The sequence below is a fragment of the Dromiciops gliroides genome, chromosome 3, assembly GCF_019393635.1.
Source record: "Dromiciops gliroides isolate mDroGli1 chromosome 3, mDroGli1.pri, whole genome shotgun sequence".
Lineage (NCBI taxonomy): Eukaryota > Metazoa > Chordata > Mammalia > Microbiotheria > Microbiotheriidae > Dromiciops > Dromiciops gliroides.
In genome coordinates, this window is record NC_057863.1 from 551,006,062 (window position 1) to 551,022,495 (window position 16,434).

The 16,434-nt window shown below is 43.6% G+C and overlaps 1 protein-coding gene across 2 annotated transcripts in view; it reads right to left on the reverse strand.

Annotated features, from left to right (window-relative positions):
* Positions 1-16,434, reverse strand: part of GAB2 (GRB2 associated binding protein 2) — a 251,707-nt gene that overhangs the window by 95,315 nt on the left and 139,958 nt on the right. For both annotated transcript variants that reach the window (XM_043993203.1, XM_043993204.1), the window contains exon 2: positions 6,875-7,175. In XM_043993203.1, the coding sequence (XP_043849138.1) occupies positions 6,875-7,175 (301 nt within the window). The remainder of the gene's footprint in view (positions 1-6,874; positions 7,176-16,434) is intronic.

Here is a 16,434-nt window from a genome sequence, read left to right on the forward strand (position 1 = left end):
CATCATACCATGATATATTTCAGCACCCCTGCCATGGGTTTGCTTCTCTATGGAGAAGCAAATCAAAAAAGGTTGGGCAACATCTGTTTATCTTCAGGGAATCCCATTCCATCTTCCCACCTTTGGCCCTGGGTCAACCGTGCTCACAAATGTAGCTGTTTTTCTATTCCTGACTGGAAGATATGTCTCCAAGAGAACAGATTGGTCTGGAATTGTCAGTTCCTGATACTTGTCCATAGGACTATTCTGAGTGAAGCTGAGTGGTGGAGGAGCTGGAATACAGGGGTTTGTATGAGATGCCAAATTTGATTATCTGGGAGAATGACTGTGCCAAGACTGCTACTCGGGATAGGCAGCCCAAGAGAGGTGAGAAGTTCTAAAAAATAATAAAATGCCAAAGACAAGAACAGAAAGGAAACAGAGGCCCAGGGACTTTAAGTGAATATTCCAAAGTGGGGGTGGAATGGGGAAGAAGAACAAATAATCAAACAGATGAATGTGGATGCACAGGGAACTCATAGACCCATTTAGGGTTTTAAAAGACATACATGGAAAAGGAGAGCAAGGGCTAGTGACTGAAGGAGGAGAAAAAAGCATGCATAAGAAGAACATCAGGAGCGTGAGATCTCAGTAAGAGCTGCAGCCAGACAGAGATTCTAAGAACGAGGCCACTGGACCTAGCCAGCAGGAAAGCTCTGGAAGCCTCGAAAAGGGCAGTGTCAGTGAAGTACTGGCCTGAATCCTGAGGAGCAGGGAAGTGAAGGGGGAATAAGGTAGGGAGCCAGAATGGATGACTCTTTCTAGAAGCTGAGCAAAGAAAGTGAGGAGGGACAGAGGAAGATAGCAGGGAGAGAGGAGGATTTATTTAAATTTTGTTGTTTTTTAAAGGGTGAAGAAGTTCTGCAGAAGGCAGGAAAGGAGCCCATAGGAAGGGAGAGAGAGAGGAAGGGAGGGAAGGAAAGCTCCCAGGAGACACTGAAGGGGATGGATGGGATCAAAGTAGGGAGGAAGGTTGACTTTGGCAAGAGAAAGGGCATCTCACTGAAGACAAAGAAAAAGCGGTGTCTGGAAGTTCAGAGGAGGGGAGAGAAGGGAGAAACCCTTGGTTTCTCTTCTTGAATTTCATACATCAGCAGGTCTCTATGTTATTATTGCTATAGTATATATATACTACTGAGCCCAGAGAATCTAACAAGCTACAGTATGAAGGGGTCTCGTTAATTCAAGTTGGCTTTTAGAAATTGTATAATTCAATCCTTTCAACATCCCTGGAAGACAGATGCTAACATTATACCCATTTTATAGATGAAGAAATGGAATCGCAGTGGAGCTAAGTGCCTTGCCATATAGCTAGTAAGTGTCTGAGGCAGGATCTGAACTCAGATCTTCCAAGTCCAGTTCATTGTGCCATATAAGTATTCCATAAGTATTTCTTCCCTTAAGTATTTATTAAGTACTTACTCTGTTTCTTGTTTAGTGTAGTACCTAGCGCAAACAAAAAAAAATGAGATAGAGGATTGACTGGCCACCCAGAGATGTATTTTAGGAGTCAGGGTGTCCCCCTGACACTAAAACCTTACTGAAAAGACATCAGAAAGCACTGCGGCACTTTTATTTCTTTGTTCGTTCATTCATTCATTCATCTGTTTATTTATAATTTTTTTATGGAGCTGATCAGGTTTAAATGACTTGGCCAGAATCACACAGCTAGGTAAATCCTTTCAGCTCTTGGAGGGCATCACTTTTTTGCTGTCTCCTGGGAAGCATCCCTGGTATAGGTTTGTTGTTACATCAATTCTCCCATGTGCTGAAGGCTAAAAGGGAGGAGGACCTGGAGGGGGGCAGGGGATGAGAAGGGAGAGAAGTATCTCAGTTTGGATTTGAACTCAGTTCCTCCAGACTCCAGGGTCCATGCTCTCCTGCACCACCTAGCTGCTCCTATGCCACTTTTAACTGGAAAATCACTGTCCCATGAATCTTTGCTCTCAAGAAGCTTGCATTATAATGCAGATTCTAAGGGAGTTTTGGTCTGTGTGGTCAAAAGGGGGCTGAAGTAGAACCAAAGGGCAATCAATTCTCACCCTTTCCACTAGCAATGACAGCATTAAAGCAATGGTTGTTTTTTCAGAGCCAGCATAGCAGGCCTTTGAGTCAGAAAGACCTGGGTTCAAGTCTTACCTTTGACTTAATACTTTCTGTGTGACCTTGGGTAAATCCATTAACTTCTCAGTGCTCCAGGTGACTCTCTAAGAGATAAGGGTTTCCTTATCAGAAGTTCCCTCTACCAGTGAAATCACAGGTCCTATACCTACAGGGACAATAGGGATGGGTGAGAGAGAGGTGTGCAGGGCAGATGGCAAGATGCCCAGTTAGGCTGAAGTTTCCTGCTGAGTAGCTGGATGGGATACAATGCATGGTCTGGGGCTGGCTGGAGATGGTAGGTTAGGGGAGTTTGCTTTCAACCCATGATCCTCTCTTTTTTTTTTTTTTTGGTGAGGCAATTGGGGTTAAGTGACTTTCCCAGGGTCACACAGCTAATAAGTGTTAAGTGTCTGAGGCCAGATTTGAACTCAGGTCCTCCTGAATCCAGGGCCGGTGCTTTATCCACTACGCCACCTAGCTGCCCCCATGATCCTCTTAATAACTGGTATTTATATGGAACTTGACAAGCAATTTCTGTATATCATCTCATTTGAGCTTCATGGCAACCCTGTGAAGGAGATACTACAGGTGTTATTATCCCCCTTCCTCCACCTTTTGTTCGTTTTTTTTCCAGATGGGGAAATTGAGGCTTCAAGAGACTTACCCAAGGTCAACAAGCTAATGTCAGAGGTAGAATTTGAGCCCAGGTCCCCTGACGTCAGAGCCCCCATTCCTCAGGATTGAGCCACTGAGCTATCCCTCAGGTACACCCTGTTTTTCAAAAGCTTACTAAGGGAAGGAATACATATGTTAGAAACATGATTTTTTTTTTAAACACACCCCAAGAATAGGCCCTCACCAGATGAAAGATAATACTATTCTCACTGCAAAGTTCTCACAAAAGATGCTAAATGATCCCTATTAGTAGTTATTAATAGCTCTAACAAGACAGTTAAATAAACAAACCTTGAAAGATTATCTCCTGAGATAATCCCCTGGAAAGGAACAGACTAAAGTAATGTTTACCTTGAGAGAAAAGGTCTAAGTCACTTCAGAGGAGCAGGTAACACCCAGTCAGTCAGTCTGTCTGAGCAAGGACAAAGGCTCACACAGGAAAGTGATTTGTCATTTTTTTTTTCTGACCTATCTTCATTAAGGTTTTTTGCCATTTAACTGCTTCAGGGGACTAGGCCCCCAAAATGCCCCTCTGGGTGGCCAACACTTTAGCATTTAGGTGGCCTAATATATAGAGTGCTGGACTTGGAGTCAGGAAGCCTCAGGCCCCTGGACAAAGCTGCCTCTATTTCCTAATTTGTAAACTAGGTTTAGTAATAGCCCCTACCTCTCTGGATGGTTGAGATAAAATCTGTAAAGTACTTTGCAAACCCTAATGTGTTATGTTAGTGTTGGCCATTATTATTATTGCTGGTGTTATTATTGTTACTATTATTAGGGAAGACATCATCATGATTAACGTCATTTATAGAATATTTTAATGTTTGCAAAGCACTTTGTATATTTAGTTTGATTCTCACAACTGCTTTATTTATGATCCCCACTTTATTGGTGAAGAAACTGAGGCCAAGATCAGTCAAGTGACATTCCCTGGGTCATATGATAGAGGCAAGATTTGAACAAGTCTATCTATTACACTACCTAGTGTAGGGCAGGCTAGCCCTCCCAGGACACATACCCTCTAACTACACTGAGACCCTTTTATTGTCTTCTAGAACCCCATCACTTTTGCCCTTCAAATAGGCATGATGATACTCATCTACATTTAATCAAGTTTTTTCTATACCATGGCCCAGTGAGGTTAGTAACACTGGTATCCCCATTTTGCAGGCAGGGAAACTGAGTCTTAACAGGTACCTGTAACTTGTACTGGCGTCAGGACTCATACCCAGATCACTTGGCTTGTATTTCCTTTAAGGTTTACAAAGGACTTGATTTAAAACAACTCTGGGGGGCAGCTAGGTGGCACAGTGGATAAAGCACCGGCCCTGGATTCAGGAGCACCTGAGTTCAAATCCAGACTCAGACACTTGACACTTAACTAACTAGCTGTGTGACCTTGGGCAAGTCACTTAACCCTCATTGCCCTGCAAAAACAAAACAAAACAAAACAAAAAACAACAACTCTGTAACAGGCAGCTAGGTGGTGCAGTAGATAGAGCACCGGCCCTGGATTCAGGAGGACCTGAGTTCAAATCCGACCTCAGACACTTGGCACTTACTAGCTGTGTGACCCTGGGCAAGTCACTTAACCCTCATTGCCCCACCAAAAGAAGAAGAAGAAGGGTAAAACAACTCTGTGAGATAAGTAATATGAGTATAATTACATTTATTTTATAGAGGAGGCCACTGAAGCCCAGACAGGTAGACCCATCCACAGTCACATACCTGGGAAATGTCAGAGCCTAGACTCAATGGAAAGTCTTTTGGCTCCAAGGCCAGGGCTCCCTTCACTACATCATATTTTGAAAGGTAAAAGCCAGTCTCAGGTGTCAAGGCACTCACAGTCTAATGGGAAGGAAAACAAGTCTGTACCATGCTCAAGGTGTATTGGACTGGACTCGAATAAGGGATGTCATGGAGTAAGAACCAGGCATAGCAGGTGGATGGACAGCCTGGTGCTCCAGAGACCTAGGAGAGGCCAAGTGACCCCTGCCATGGACGTTTTACATGGAAAGCAGTCACATGGCCCAAGAAAGTGAAGATGGACTGCCGTCTATAGTATGGGAGAGAGTGGTCATATCAGTGCAATCACAGAACCATCCAAATAGAAAGCCTCAAAGTAAAAAGCAATAAGCACAGGTTTTTATTATATCTCAAGGCAAACATTTTCCTTTGTGAGAATTACTCTCCAATTCAATAAATGGAGTCTATACAAAAATATGATTCAAAAAAAAAAAAAAGAAATTCACTTTAGAGCCAATTTCGTGCCTCCCACCCCCCATTCCGCAGCACGTCCATCCCCTCCCCATGAATCATGGGATTTAAGAGCTGGAAGGGGCCTCAGTGACCAGTGTTTAGACTAACTCACCCACTGAATGAGCAGCCACTATAATATACTCAGCAAATGATCAGGAAACAGGCCAGGTGGCAATAAGTTTCTCCCAAGAAGCATAGAAATTATAGGTTCCTTGGGCTGGAACAAAACCTCCCAGGAGTCATTAAGTCAATATCCCAATATTCCAGACGAATCTAGATCTAAATTATCCCAGACTCAGCTGAAAAAAACACACACCAACTTTTGTTTAGTTAGCTACTTGTTGTTGGGTTTTTATTCTTATTTTTTGTTTTTTTTTTTGTTTTGGGGAATGGAAGGCAGAGACGATCAGACTCACATTATTGAATATGTTTCCCCCCACAAGTCAACAAATACTACCACTCATTAAAATCCTATAGCTGGGGGGCAGCTAGGTGGCGCAGTGGATAGAGCACAGGCCCTGGAGTCAGGAGGACCTGAGTTCAAATCTGGCCTCAGACACTTAACACTTACTAGCTGTGTGACCCTGGGCAAGTCACTTAACCCCAATTGCCTCACAAAACAAACAAACAAAAATATCCTACAGCTAAAGTCACAAATAGCCCCAAACTGAAAATTCAGAGAAGGTGACTGAAGATGAGAAAGAGTCAGTTGAAGCCATTTTATAGCAAAGTAAAGAGGCTTGGGAGCCAGCCAGACTCCGTCTCTACCAGCCCTGATGGCTCCCAACTATAAACCCCAGGACCAGAAGAGGTTGAGCATGGTGGATTGCCTGTGCTTGGGAGTTCTGAGCTAAGGTAGGGCTAAAGCAGATAGCACTAGGTCCAGAACAAATAAGATGAACCCCCAGGAGCGGACAGACACCTATCCCCTATGGAGGGGATAAACTGATCCAAGATGGAAAAATGGAACAGATTAAAGCTTCTATACCCATCAGTATTGGGCTTGGCCCATGAGTAGTGCCAGCGCCTTTCAGCCTGAGTTACAGAGATAAGAAGGCCTAGTCTCCTCCCTCCTCACCATTAAAAAAAAAAAAAAAAGAATCTAAGCCCTCCCCAATTTATGGAACTAGTGAGAGGAAATGTGACTCACTAGTATTATGGTTGTTATTACTATTATTTCTCTACAAAAAAAATTTTTTCCTACAAAATTATCATCCAATCAAACCTCTGTTGGGTCATTATGGCATGGAGTTTACCCTGGGTTACTGAAGGTTATGCCAGAAGAGGCAGACCCTAGTGGGACCTCCGCACTGTGAATACACAGTGTGACTGTCATCTCAAGATCAGCCTCTTGAAAGGTGGCAATACTTATTCCCAGATGGCTGCTCACTAGGTGATGGATGTTTTGGCTATGGTGCCTCATGAAATAACCTTTAAAATCATCACCACCATTACCGCCATTATCATCATCATTATCATCTCTCAAAATATGGAGCCCTAGAAGAACAAAGTAAAGCACGTATCATCCCCATCGTCCTATTTGCTATTGGAGTTATCCCAAAGTAACTTCAAGGAGCCTACAGATGATAAGTGACTTACAACCCTCCTAATGCTTTTATTCAATTACAAAAAGCAATTGCCTCATCTACCTGGGCAATAGTCCATCAAGCATTAAAGTTAAATGAATCATAGTAGAAGAGTGACTTGTCCAGGACCCCTTCTGTTAGACATGAGTTTCTTCCCCCATCCTTCTCCCCACTCCCCAATGGTTTTAAAAAGCTAACCACTCCTGCAGTACCTGAGTTCTCATCTGACTGGTTGAAGCCACAAATCTGGCAGATGCTGTGCACCCACTTGTTCATGTCTTCCTCGGTCTCTGCCACCAGATAGAAGGTGCGGTCACTGGTCTTGATGTCAAACACGAAACTGTCTTGTAGCTCCTTCTTGTTGAAAGTCAGGCCTGCATCCACCTGTTCACAGAAGCTGAGGTTGATGACTCGCAAGGGCTTCTTGGAATGGTCATTCTTGTAATATTCCAGCACATCTGGGTCCCCACTCATCCTCCCACTGCGAAGAATGAACCAACGCTTTTTCCATGCCTAGAGCACGTCAGGGGAGAGAAGAGAGAGGAAACAGCACACGTCATTTTTTAAACTTACAAGGGGGACAAGGACTAACAGATTAAGGAGACTTGGGCTCCAGACACAGTTCTAACACTAACAACGAATCCTTAAGCAAGTAACTCCCCTGGTTTATATCAGGGCTTCTTAAACTTTTTCTACTCATGACCCCTTTTTACACAAGCTTGGGTATATAGGTTTATAACAAAGCTTCTTAACCTTTTACTGTTGCCAAATTTTTCATGACCCCCCACATTCAGTTACGTGATCTATATGGGGTTGTAACCCACAGTTTAAGAAGATAGGGTTGACTCAGACTGCGGCCTCCTTGAGGTCTAGGACTGCCTCTTACTTTTCTCTGTATCCGCAGCCCTTAGCATAGTTCCCAGAACATAGTGGGTGCTTCATAAATGCTTGTTGATGGACTGACTATAAGCTCTCAGAGGGCCCTTAGAAACTGTCTAGTCTAAACTCGTTTTATAAGGAGGAGACTAAGGCCCAAAGAAAGGTAATAACTTGCTGATGATAGTGACTAGCTCACAAAGCTACGTAGCAATAGAAGGTAAATGACAACTTGAGGTTTCCTTCATCCCAGAGAATACTCTTGGCCTCTACATCAAATTATGTTTGGAAACCACTAGGCCAAGGATGGGAAACCTTAATACTAGATAGATTTAAAGCTCTCAAAGGTCCAAAGGCATCAAACTCCCAAGTGAGGAACAACTCCTTCATTTTACAGATAAGGAAACTGAGACCTAGAGAGGAAGTAGCTTGTTCGAGGTCACAATGACAGTCAAAAGTAGAGGACCCAGGGGCAGCTAGGTGGCACAGTGGATAAAGCACCGGCCCTGGATTCAGGAGTACCTGAGTTCAAATCCGGCCTCAGACACTTGACATTTACTAGCTGTGTGACCCTAGGCAAGTCACTTAACCCCCATTGCCTACAAAAAAAAACAAAAACCAAAAAACAAAAGTAGAGGACCCAGGGGGCAGCTAGGTGGCGCAGTGGATAAAGCACTGGCCCTAGATTCAGGAGCACTTGAGTTCAAATCCAGCCTCACACACTTGACATATACTGGCTATGTGACCTTGGGCAAGTCACTTAACCCCAATTGCCTCACCAAAAAAAAAAAAAAAAAAAAAAAGTAGAGGACCCAGATCCAGGGTTCCATCCACCCCATATATTGCCTCTCTGTCCAAATTTAGCCCTTGGTTTAATTTCATCTGGCTCAAGCATTCGCCAAGGGCCAAATGGTTTAAAACCAAAGCAAACGTGCTAGAAAAATGATGATAATTTTCTTCTGCTCCCTGTTAAATGGCTGGCTAATGAGCGCCTCGATCATGGAAGTCTCCAAGAAGAGGCTGGATGACCATTTGTTAGGGAGTCTGTGATATGATTCCTCCTCTAATAAGGGTTGGCCTCCATGACCACTAAGGTTCCTTCTGACAGATTTGATCACTTTAAACCATAGAAATGAAGTTGCTTTTTCATGATTTGTGATGTTTTTTCAATAGCATTTTGTTTTCTGCATTTTAAAAGCAGGTAAGTGGAATGCTATATACTCTTCAAACAATCTCTAAGACTAGCCCTGATCCTGTTTTACTTGCTGTGTAACCTTGAGCAAGTGCATTTCCTTCTCAAGGTCTCTCTTTTCTCTATATTTTCTGCTGACTTCCCTGGGTAAGAAGCAAATGAGATGAAGCAGATGAGAACAATACCTTATATTTTGTTTATTTGGTTTTTTGGTGAGGCAGTTGGGGTTAAGTGACTTGCCCAGGGTCATACAGCTAGTGCGTGTCAAGTGTCTGAGGTCAGATTTGAACTCAGGTCCTCCTGAGTCCGAGGTCAGTGCTATATCCACTGCGCCACCTAGCTGCCCCAATACCTTATATTTTACTAGAGCTTTGATATTTATAAAATGTTTTCTACAGGATGACACCAAGAAATCAATTATGCTCATTATCTCATTTGGCAGAAAAAGAAAATGAGGAGGGGAGGGCAAGAATCAGTGAGTAGGAGAGTCTCAAAGTGCAGAAGCGGGAGAGCTTAGGCTTGTGATTTCTGATCGAGTCCCATGACTATTTCACAGATGAAGAAACATGGTTATGAAAAGGTGAAATGATTTCCCAAAGTCACACAGGGAGTCTGTGGCCAAGCTAAATGTTGTTTGTTGTTCAGTTGCTTCAGTTGTGTCCGACTCTCCATGAACCCATTGCAGGTTTTCCTGGCAAAGATATTGGAGTAGTTTGCCATGCCCTTCTCCAGCTCGTTTTACAGAACACTGAGGCAAACAGAGTTAAGTGACTTGACCAGGGTCACACAGCTAATAAATGGCTGAGGCTGGATTTGAACTCAGGTCTTCCTGACTCCAGGAGCAGGTCTCTATCCACTGAATCACCTAGCTATGCTAGGGCTAAATGGGAGGACCACTAAAAGGGCCTTAACCACAAGGAAGGGAAAAAGGAAGAAACTAGGGAGGAGATATAGAGGCCTGAAAGTCTGGAGAGCCAGGGTTTTTTCCTGGTTCTTCTAAAAGTGAGACAGAAAATATGTGTGTGCATATGTGTGTGTGTGTGTGTGTGTGTGTGTGTGTTCAAGTCCCACATTCCCACCTTCCTAGACATGTAGCTGATTATAGGCTAGTCAGACCATCACAGGATGTGGATGGAGCTGGAAGGAGTCATGTAATGCATATAGATGAAGAAAGGAAAGAGGTTAAAGTGGCCCCAGGTAAACAATTGCTAAGAAGCAAACGCAGAACTCAAAGTAAGTACCCTGATCTCTCCACCTTAGCACTCAATCACTCCAAGTTTCAGTTCAGAAGTCACTTCACCCTGTTTGCCTTAGTTTCTTCATCTGTAAAATGAGCTGGAGAAGGAAATGGCAAATCACTCCAGTATCTTTGCCAAGAAAACCCCAAAAGGGGTCGCAAAAAGTCAGATATGACTGAAAATGACTAAACAACAACAACAAATTTCAGTAAACACTTTCATGAGTTTCTGTAGCCCCAAATGGTAGACCCCTAAGAACCAACTCTCTGAGGAATCTCCCTAAACTGACTAGGCTGGGGGATGGACAAACAGGTTCAATCATTTTCTAGCCTGGCAGGACCTGCCACAATTGACACTGCACTAGCATAAATTTTGGGACGGTAGGGTCCCATCCATGTCATGATGGAGCATTAGAGGAAGACTTCAGTGGAAGATTATTATTATCATCAGTCATCAACCATTGTGAGGCAAGGAGGCAGGCCTCCCTCACGGGTGGCAGGCACTTGTCCGATGCCCCCTTCTAGTTGGCAGGATAAATACCCACCCCCACCCCCGCCCCTCCTTAAAGAATTACCTTCCAATTGTTAGCTGGGCACTCGAGAAAAATGTGTTTGCCATAGATAATCTCAAGGCTGGTCAGCCCCAGGCTGTCCTGAGCCAACATGGAGGGCTGATAAATGGCTTATTGTAGATCTGTTGCTGGGCCTTTGCCAAGCCAAGCAGGGCTGTTTTGATTCTGGTTCTAAGGTTCTTGTGTCTCCTTTCTACCACCTCTTCCCCTCTCTCCCTGCCATGCTTTTCTGTACCCGACACGGTACGGGTAAGAATCCAAAAGCTTGCTGACTCTCTTTCTCATTGAAAAATACAGGGTCATGTTTCTACAGATTTAGGTTGGGGATATGTTTTCCTTATAACAACCCTGAGAGGGAGAGAGTGAATGGATTGTTATTCTCTTTTTACAAATGAGGAAACTGAGGAATGGGGAAGTGAGGTGACTTGAGAAAGTTCACACAGTTCATTGAGGTCAGAGTTCGGGGAAACAACTTGAGGTGCCAATTGACAAGAAAGGAAGTTCACCATGGCCTTTTATTGATTGATTGTTTGATTTGGGGGGGGGGGGGGCAATGAGGGTTAGTGACTTGCCCAGGGTCACACAGCTAATAAGTATCAAGTGTCTGAGGCCACATTTGAACTCAGGTCTTCTTGAATCCAGGACCAGTGCTTTAGTCATTGCACCACCTAGCTGCACCTCACCACGGCCTTTTACAATAAAGTTCTGTGAGGAACGGTGAGGGTACACCATAATGGGATCCGTCCATCCATCCATTGAATGAGTATTTATTAAGCATCTACTAGGCACCAGACCCTGCACTAGGTGTTAGTACATACATAGACAAAAATAGAATAATTCCTGCTTTCAAGGAGCTTATCATCTATTGGGAGAGACAATATGTACAAATCAGAGAAGGTTCAGAATAAATATATTCAAAATAAGCACGAGGTATTTAGGGATATAAAGAACCAGCAGTTTGGGAGAGAGGCTCCGGGAAGGCTTTGTGAAGAAGGAAGAAAGGATTATAAAAAGCACAGGTGTGGAAGGACCACATTCTAGATTTTGGTGACCTCCAACACACAAAGGTAAAGGCACAGAAATAGGAAATGGAGCCAGGAAATGCTCCTGTGTGAGGAGCAGAGAAAAGTCCAGTTTGGGGCAGCTAAGTGGCGCAATGGATAGAGCACCAGCCCTGGATTCAGGAGGACCCGAGTTCAAATGCAGCCTCAGACACTTGACACTTACTAGCTGTGTGACCCTAGGCGAGTCACTTAACCCTCATTGCCCCGAAAAAAGAAAGAAAGAAAGAAAGAAAGAAAGAAAGAAAGAAAGAAAGAAAGAAAGAAAGAAAGAAAGAAAGAAAGAAAGAAAGAAAGAAAGAAAGAAAGAAAGAAAGAAAGAAAGAAAGAAAGAAAGAAAGAAAGAAAGAAAGAAAAAAGTACAGTTTGGCTAGACCAATGAGGGTGGGATGAGGAGACTAGAAAGATTGGTTGGGGCCAAGTTGTGAAGGTTTTGGATTTTTTTTAACATCCCCTGGTTTTCCATTATCCCTCCTCCCCCCTCTCTGAGGTAGATGAGAGTTTGACTATATATATATATATATATATATATATATATATATATATATGCAGAGAGAAGGGATCAGATGGGACAGATGTTGTAGGGGCAGAAAGACAATGCAGGGGGGAGTACGAAGGAGGAAAGATTGTATTAGTGCAACAGAGAGATCAGGAAATAGGAGGCCCAAGACCATCAGATGTGGTCACTGGGAACTTGCGATAGAGGAGTTTCAGTTGGGTAATGGATGAGTTAGAAACCAAATTGTAAAGAGTTGAGAAGTAAAGGCAGAAGGGGCAGCTAGGTGCAGTGGATGGAGCACCAGTCCTGGAGTCAGGAGGACCTAAGTTAGAATTCAGCCTCAGACAATTAGGAACTGTGTGACCCTGGGCAAGTCACTTAACTCTGACTGCCTCAAAAAAAAAAGTCAAAGTAGAGGATGTAAATGGCTTTATCAATGATGAACAAAATGATACTCTTTACCTTCATCATCAAAATAAGAAGCAACAAGAGGGCAGCTAGGTGGCGCAGTGGATAGGGCACTGGCCCTGGATTCAGGAGTACCTGAGTTCAAATCTGGCCTCAGACACTTTACACACTTACTAGCTGTGTGACCCTGGGCAAGTCACTTAACCCCAATTGCCTCACCAAAAAACAAAACGAAACAAAATAAGAAGTGACATTGGGTCTGGACCACCTGGATCCAAACCTTTGAGACATACTGACCAGGTCACCCTGGGCATGATACAGGTTCAGAGAAAAACAAAGGAACCAATACTGCGAACTAATGTTAACTTATGTTCATATAGTAGAGCTTTAAGGTTTATGAAGATTATTCCTCACAGTGATTCTGGAAGGAAGAGAATAGAGGTAGTACCATCACCCCTGTTTTACAAGTAAGAAAATTAAGTTCTGAGAGACGACTTTTTCATGGCCATGTGGGATAGAGACCCAGAATGGACCTGGGAATTCACTGATATAAGGAACTCCCTCTACTTAGCCAGGTCAGCTCCTTTTCTGCAATTAATCATCGTAGAAAGATGAAGGGACCCAGATCAGATCACGTAGAGAATGAGCTGCAGAGCTGGTACACAAACCCACACATGGACTGCAAATCTGGCATTCTTCCATTGTACTCTTATGCCTCCATGAGGCCTCCACAGTTGGAGAAAGGCTGACCTACAGGATCATGGCTGGTTAGCCATCTCTTGTTCCCTTGTGCCTGTGTGTTTGGGCACAAGTCTATTAAACAGATCTTTCAAGTGATTTTGTACAACTCTCCCCCGTTCCCTTCCTCCTCCCACTTACTAAACTAGTAACTAAAACTAGCATGGACCTGGAATAATAGGATGGGAGGGATAAATTAGTTCTTCTCTGGGGAGATAAGAGATTCTTATGGTAATTCAAAAGAACTGAAACTGGACAGCACTGAGTCAGACCATCTAGTCTAACCTGGTAATTTTTCACGTGTGTGTATGTGTGTGTGTGTGTGTGTGTGTGTGTGTGTGTGTGTGTGTGTTAGCTCGGACACTGAATCCCAGAGATATAAAGTTTCAGATCAAAGGCCACATGGTAAGGAGCAGAACTGGGAATCCAACCTAGGTCTTCTGACTCAAGATCCAGGGCAAGGATTCATAAAGAACTTTGCTTTCAGGATTTCAGCCTTCTGAGAAAGAGGGAAAAAGCCAACAGAATGACCCAAAAGTCACCGAGTAAGGGCTTTGGACATTTGCCCCATAGTGCCAGCCACAGGAAACCCTGGCTGAGAAGATGGGTGTGGGTCCTGGCACCAGGGGGGAAAGGACTGCCACTACAAGGGAAAACAAACCCCACTAAAACCAAAATGTTTACAAGTGCTGTACAGAATCTAGAACTACGAGTCAATCAAGACACATTTCTTAAAGTACCTACTATGTCCCAGGCACCATGCCAGGTGCAAGGAATACAAAGGAAAAAATGAAGGGGATCTTGGTAAGCAACTGATTCAAATCCTTCATTTTACTGATAAGGAAACTAAATCCTAACAGAAGGAAAAGGATTCGACCACATATTCAGATCATAGAATTAAATATTTTATATATATATATATATATATATAGGGGGTGGGGTGAGGCAATTGGGGTTAAGTGACTTGCCCAGGGTGACACAGCTAGTAAGTGTCAAGTGTCTGAGGTCAGGTCCTCCTGACTCCAGGGTGGTGCTCTATCCACTTCGACACCTACCTGCCCCAACGTATATATTTTTAAAATGTGGTCAGTGTGGAAGTTTGGTGTACATGACTACGCACATGTCACCAATGGTTTGGTTTTTCTTTTTCCTTTTCAATGGTGGGAGTTAGGAAAGAAGGGGAGATGGGGGGAAAGAAAGAAAAGAAATTTGTTAATCAAGAAATAATTAAGAATAAAATAAAATCAGTGTCAATAAAAAGCATAAACAAAGAAACAAGTAAATAAAATGAAGGGGTTGGACTAGATGAGCCATTGTTGCTCTAGAATCCAGAACTTTTATTAAATTGTCCCAAAGTAGAAAAGGCTGGGGGCAGCTAGGCAGCGCAGTGGATAAAGCACTGGCCCTGGATTCAAGAGTACCTGAGTTCAAATCTGGTCTCAGACACCTGACAGTTACTAGCTGTGTCACCCTGGGCAAGTCACTTAACCCCCATTGCCCTGCAAAACAACAACAACAACAACAAAGTAGAAAAGGCTGCTGTGGAAGGGAAGGGGTGACCTAACACTAGAGGTCTTTAAATGGAGGCTGGATGCCCAATGGTCAGGTTACTTATAGAGTGTAATCTCATTCAGGTGTGGGCTAGTTTAACAGGCTTCTGTAATCCCTTCCAACTTCTTGTTTCTGTTCTGGATTTGAATCTCAACTCAGTTACTTAATTAGGCAGGTGATTTTCCACAAGTCAGTTTATTTCACTAACCCTCAGTTTCCTCTTCTACACAATGTGGGGCCCTTCCAATTCTAAATCCCACGCGTCTATGATTTTAGAACACAATATTAGAGCCAGAAGGAACTTTAGAGATGGACGGATGGATGTAAGCCCATCGTTTTATCGAGGAAATCGAGCTTGTGAGAAGGGACGTGTCCAAGGTCGTGCACCAAATAAGCTTCAGAGTTGGGAATCAAAGGCAGACATCAGATGGGTTCCTATGGAGCTGGTTCTTTTCAGTGCACCAAACTGAATCTGGCCTCGTCGTGGCCTCACACACAGAGGGGTTGTGTACGGAATAAGAAATAACAGATGTGAAAAGGCTGGCAAAGAGAAATCAGGGGAGGGAGGTAGAAATAATGCGCTATGCTGTCACCTTAGCCTAGGCCTCCTCCCTGCTCTGTGCTAATTCACTGCCCAATGAGCTGTGCACTGGCCAGTGAGGAGAGGGCAGAGCATAATGTGCCAGCTGGGAAGGGAGGAGAAGAGAGGGGAAGGAAAGGGAGGAAGGCTGAGGCAGAAGGTGGGAGCATTCCAGGCAAGCCGAGGGGGCCTAGCCGCAATGAGCGTCTACCACCGCCCCACCGCTCCTAATGCTGGGATTTTCCACCACTGTTGAGAGACATAACACAGAAGGCCCAGTAATGCTTGTTAAGCAAGGAGAGATAATTAGCCAACTCAGACATGGTGCTTCTGTTTAGCTTTTCTATTCTGAAAGTGAATTGTTTATGTAAGGGCTTCTGCCTTGATTAGAGGCCTTAGTACATAAAAACCAGCTTGCCCTCCAAATATGAAAGACCCAGACCTGACAGACATTAATTCAGGTGATAACTCCTGTCAACAAGCATTTATCAAGCACCGTGCCAGGCACTATGCTAAGTGCCAGGAATACGAAGAGAGGCAAAAACAAAACAAACACAAAAAAGACCAATCCCTGACCTCAAGGTGGTCACAGTCTAATAGGGGAGGCAACAAAACAAACAAAACAACTCCCCCCCCCCCAAAAAAAAACCTCTAGGTGTAAGCAAGATGTATACAGGATAAATTGGCAATAACCTCAGAGGGAAGGAAGACTAGGAAGGGCTTCTTGTAGAAGGTGAAATTTTAGCTGGGATTTGATGGAAACTAATCAGTAGAGATAAGGAGAGAGGTGATTCCCAGCATGAGGGACAGCCATTGAAACTGCACAATAAGAAGAGTGTCACTGGGTCAGTAGGGTACGAGGAAGGGAGGAAGGAGTGAGAAGATTGGAAAAGCAGGAAGCAGCTGGGCTACAAAGGGCTTTAAAAGTGAAGCTGATGATTTTATATTTATGATGAGAATCATAAATTTATACAGTGAGGGAGCTATAAGCAAAACAACCTTATAAAACAGAGACCACAGAATAGTAAAGCTATATTGAACGTCTGAGCTGGGAGAAA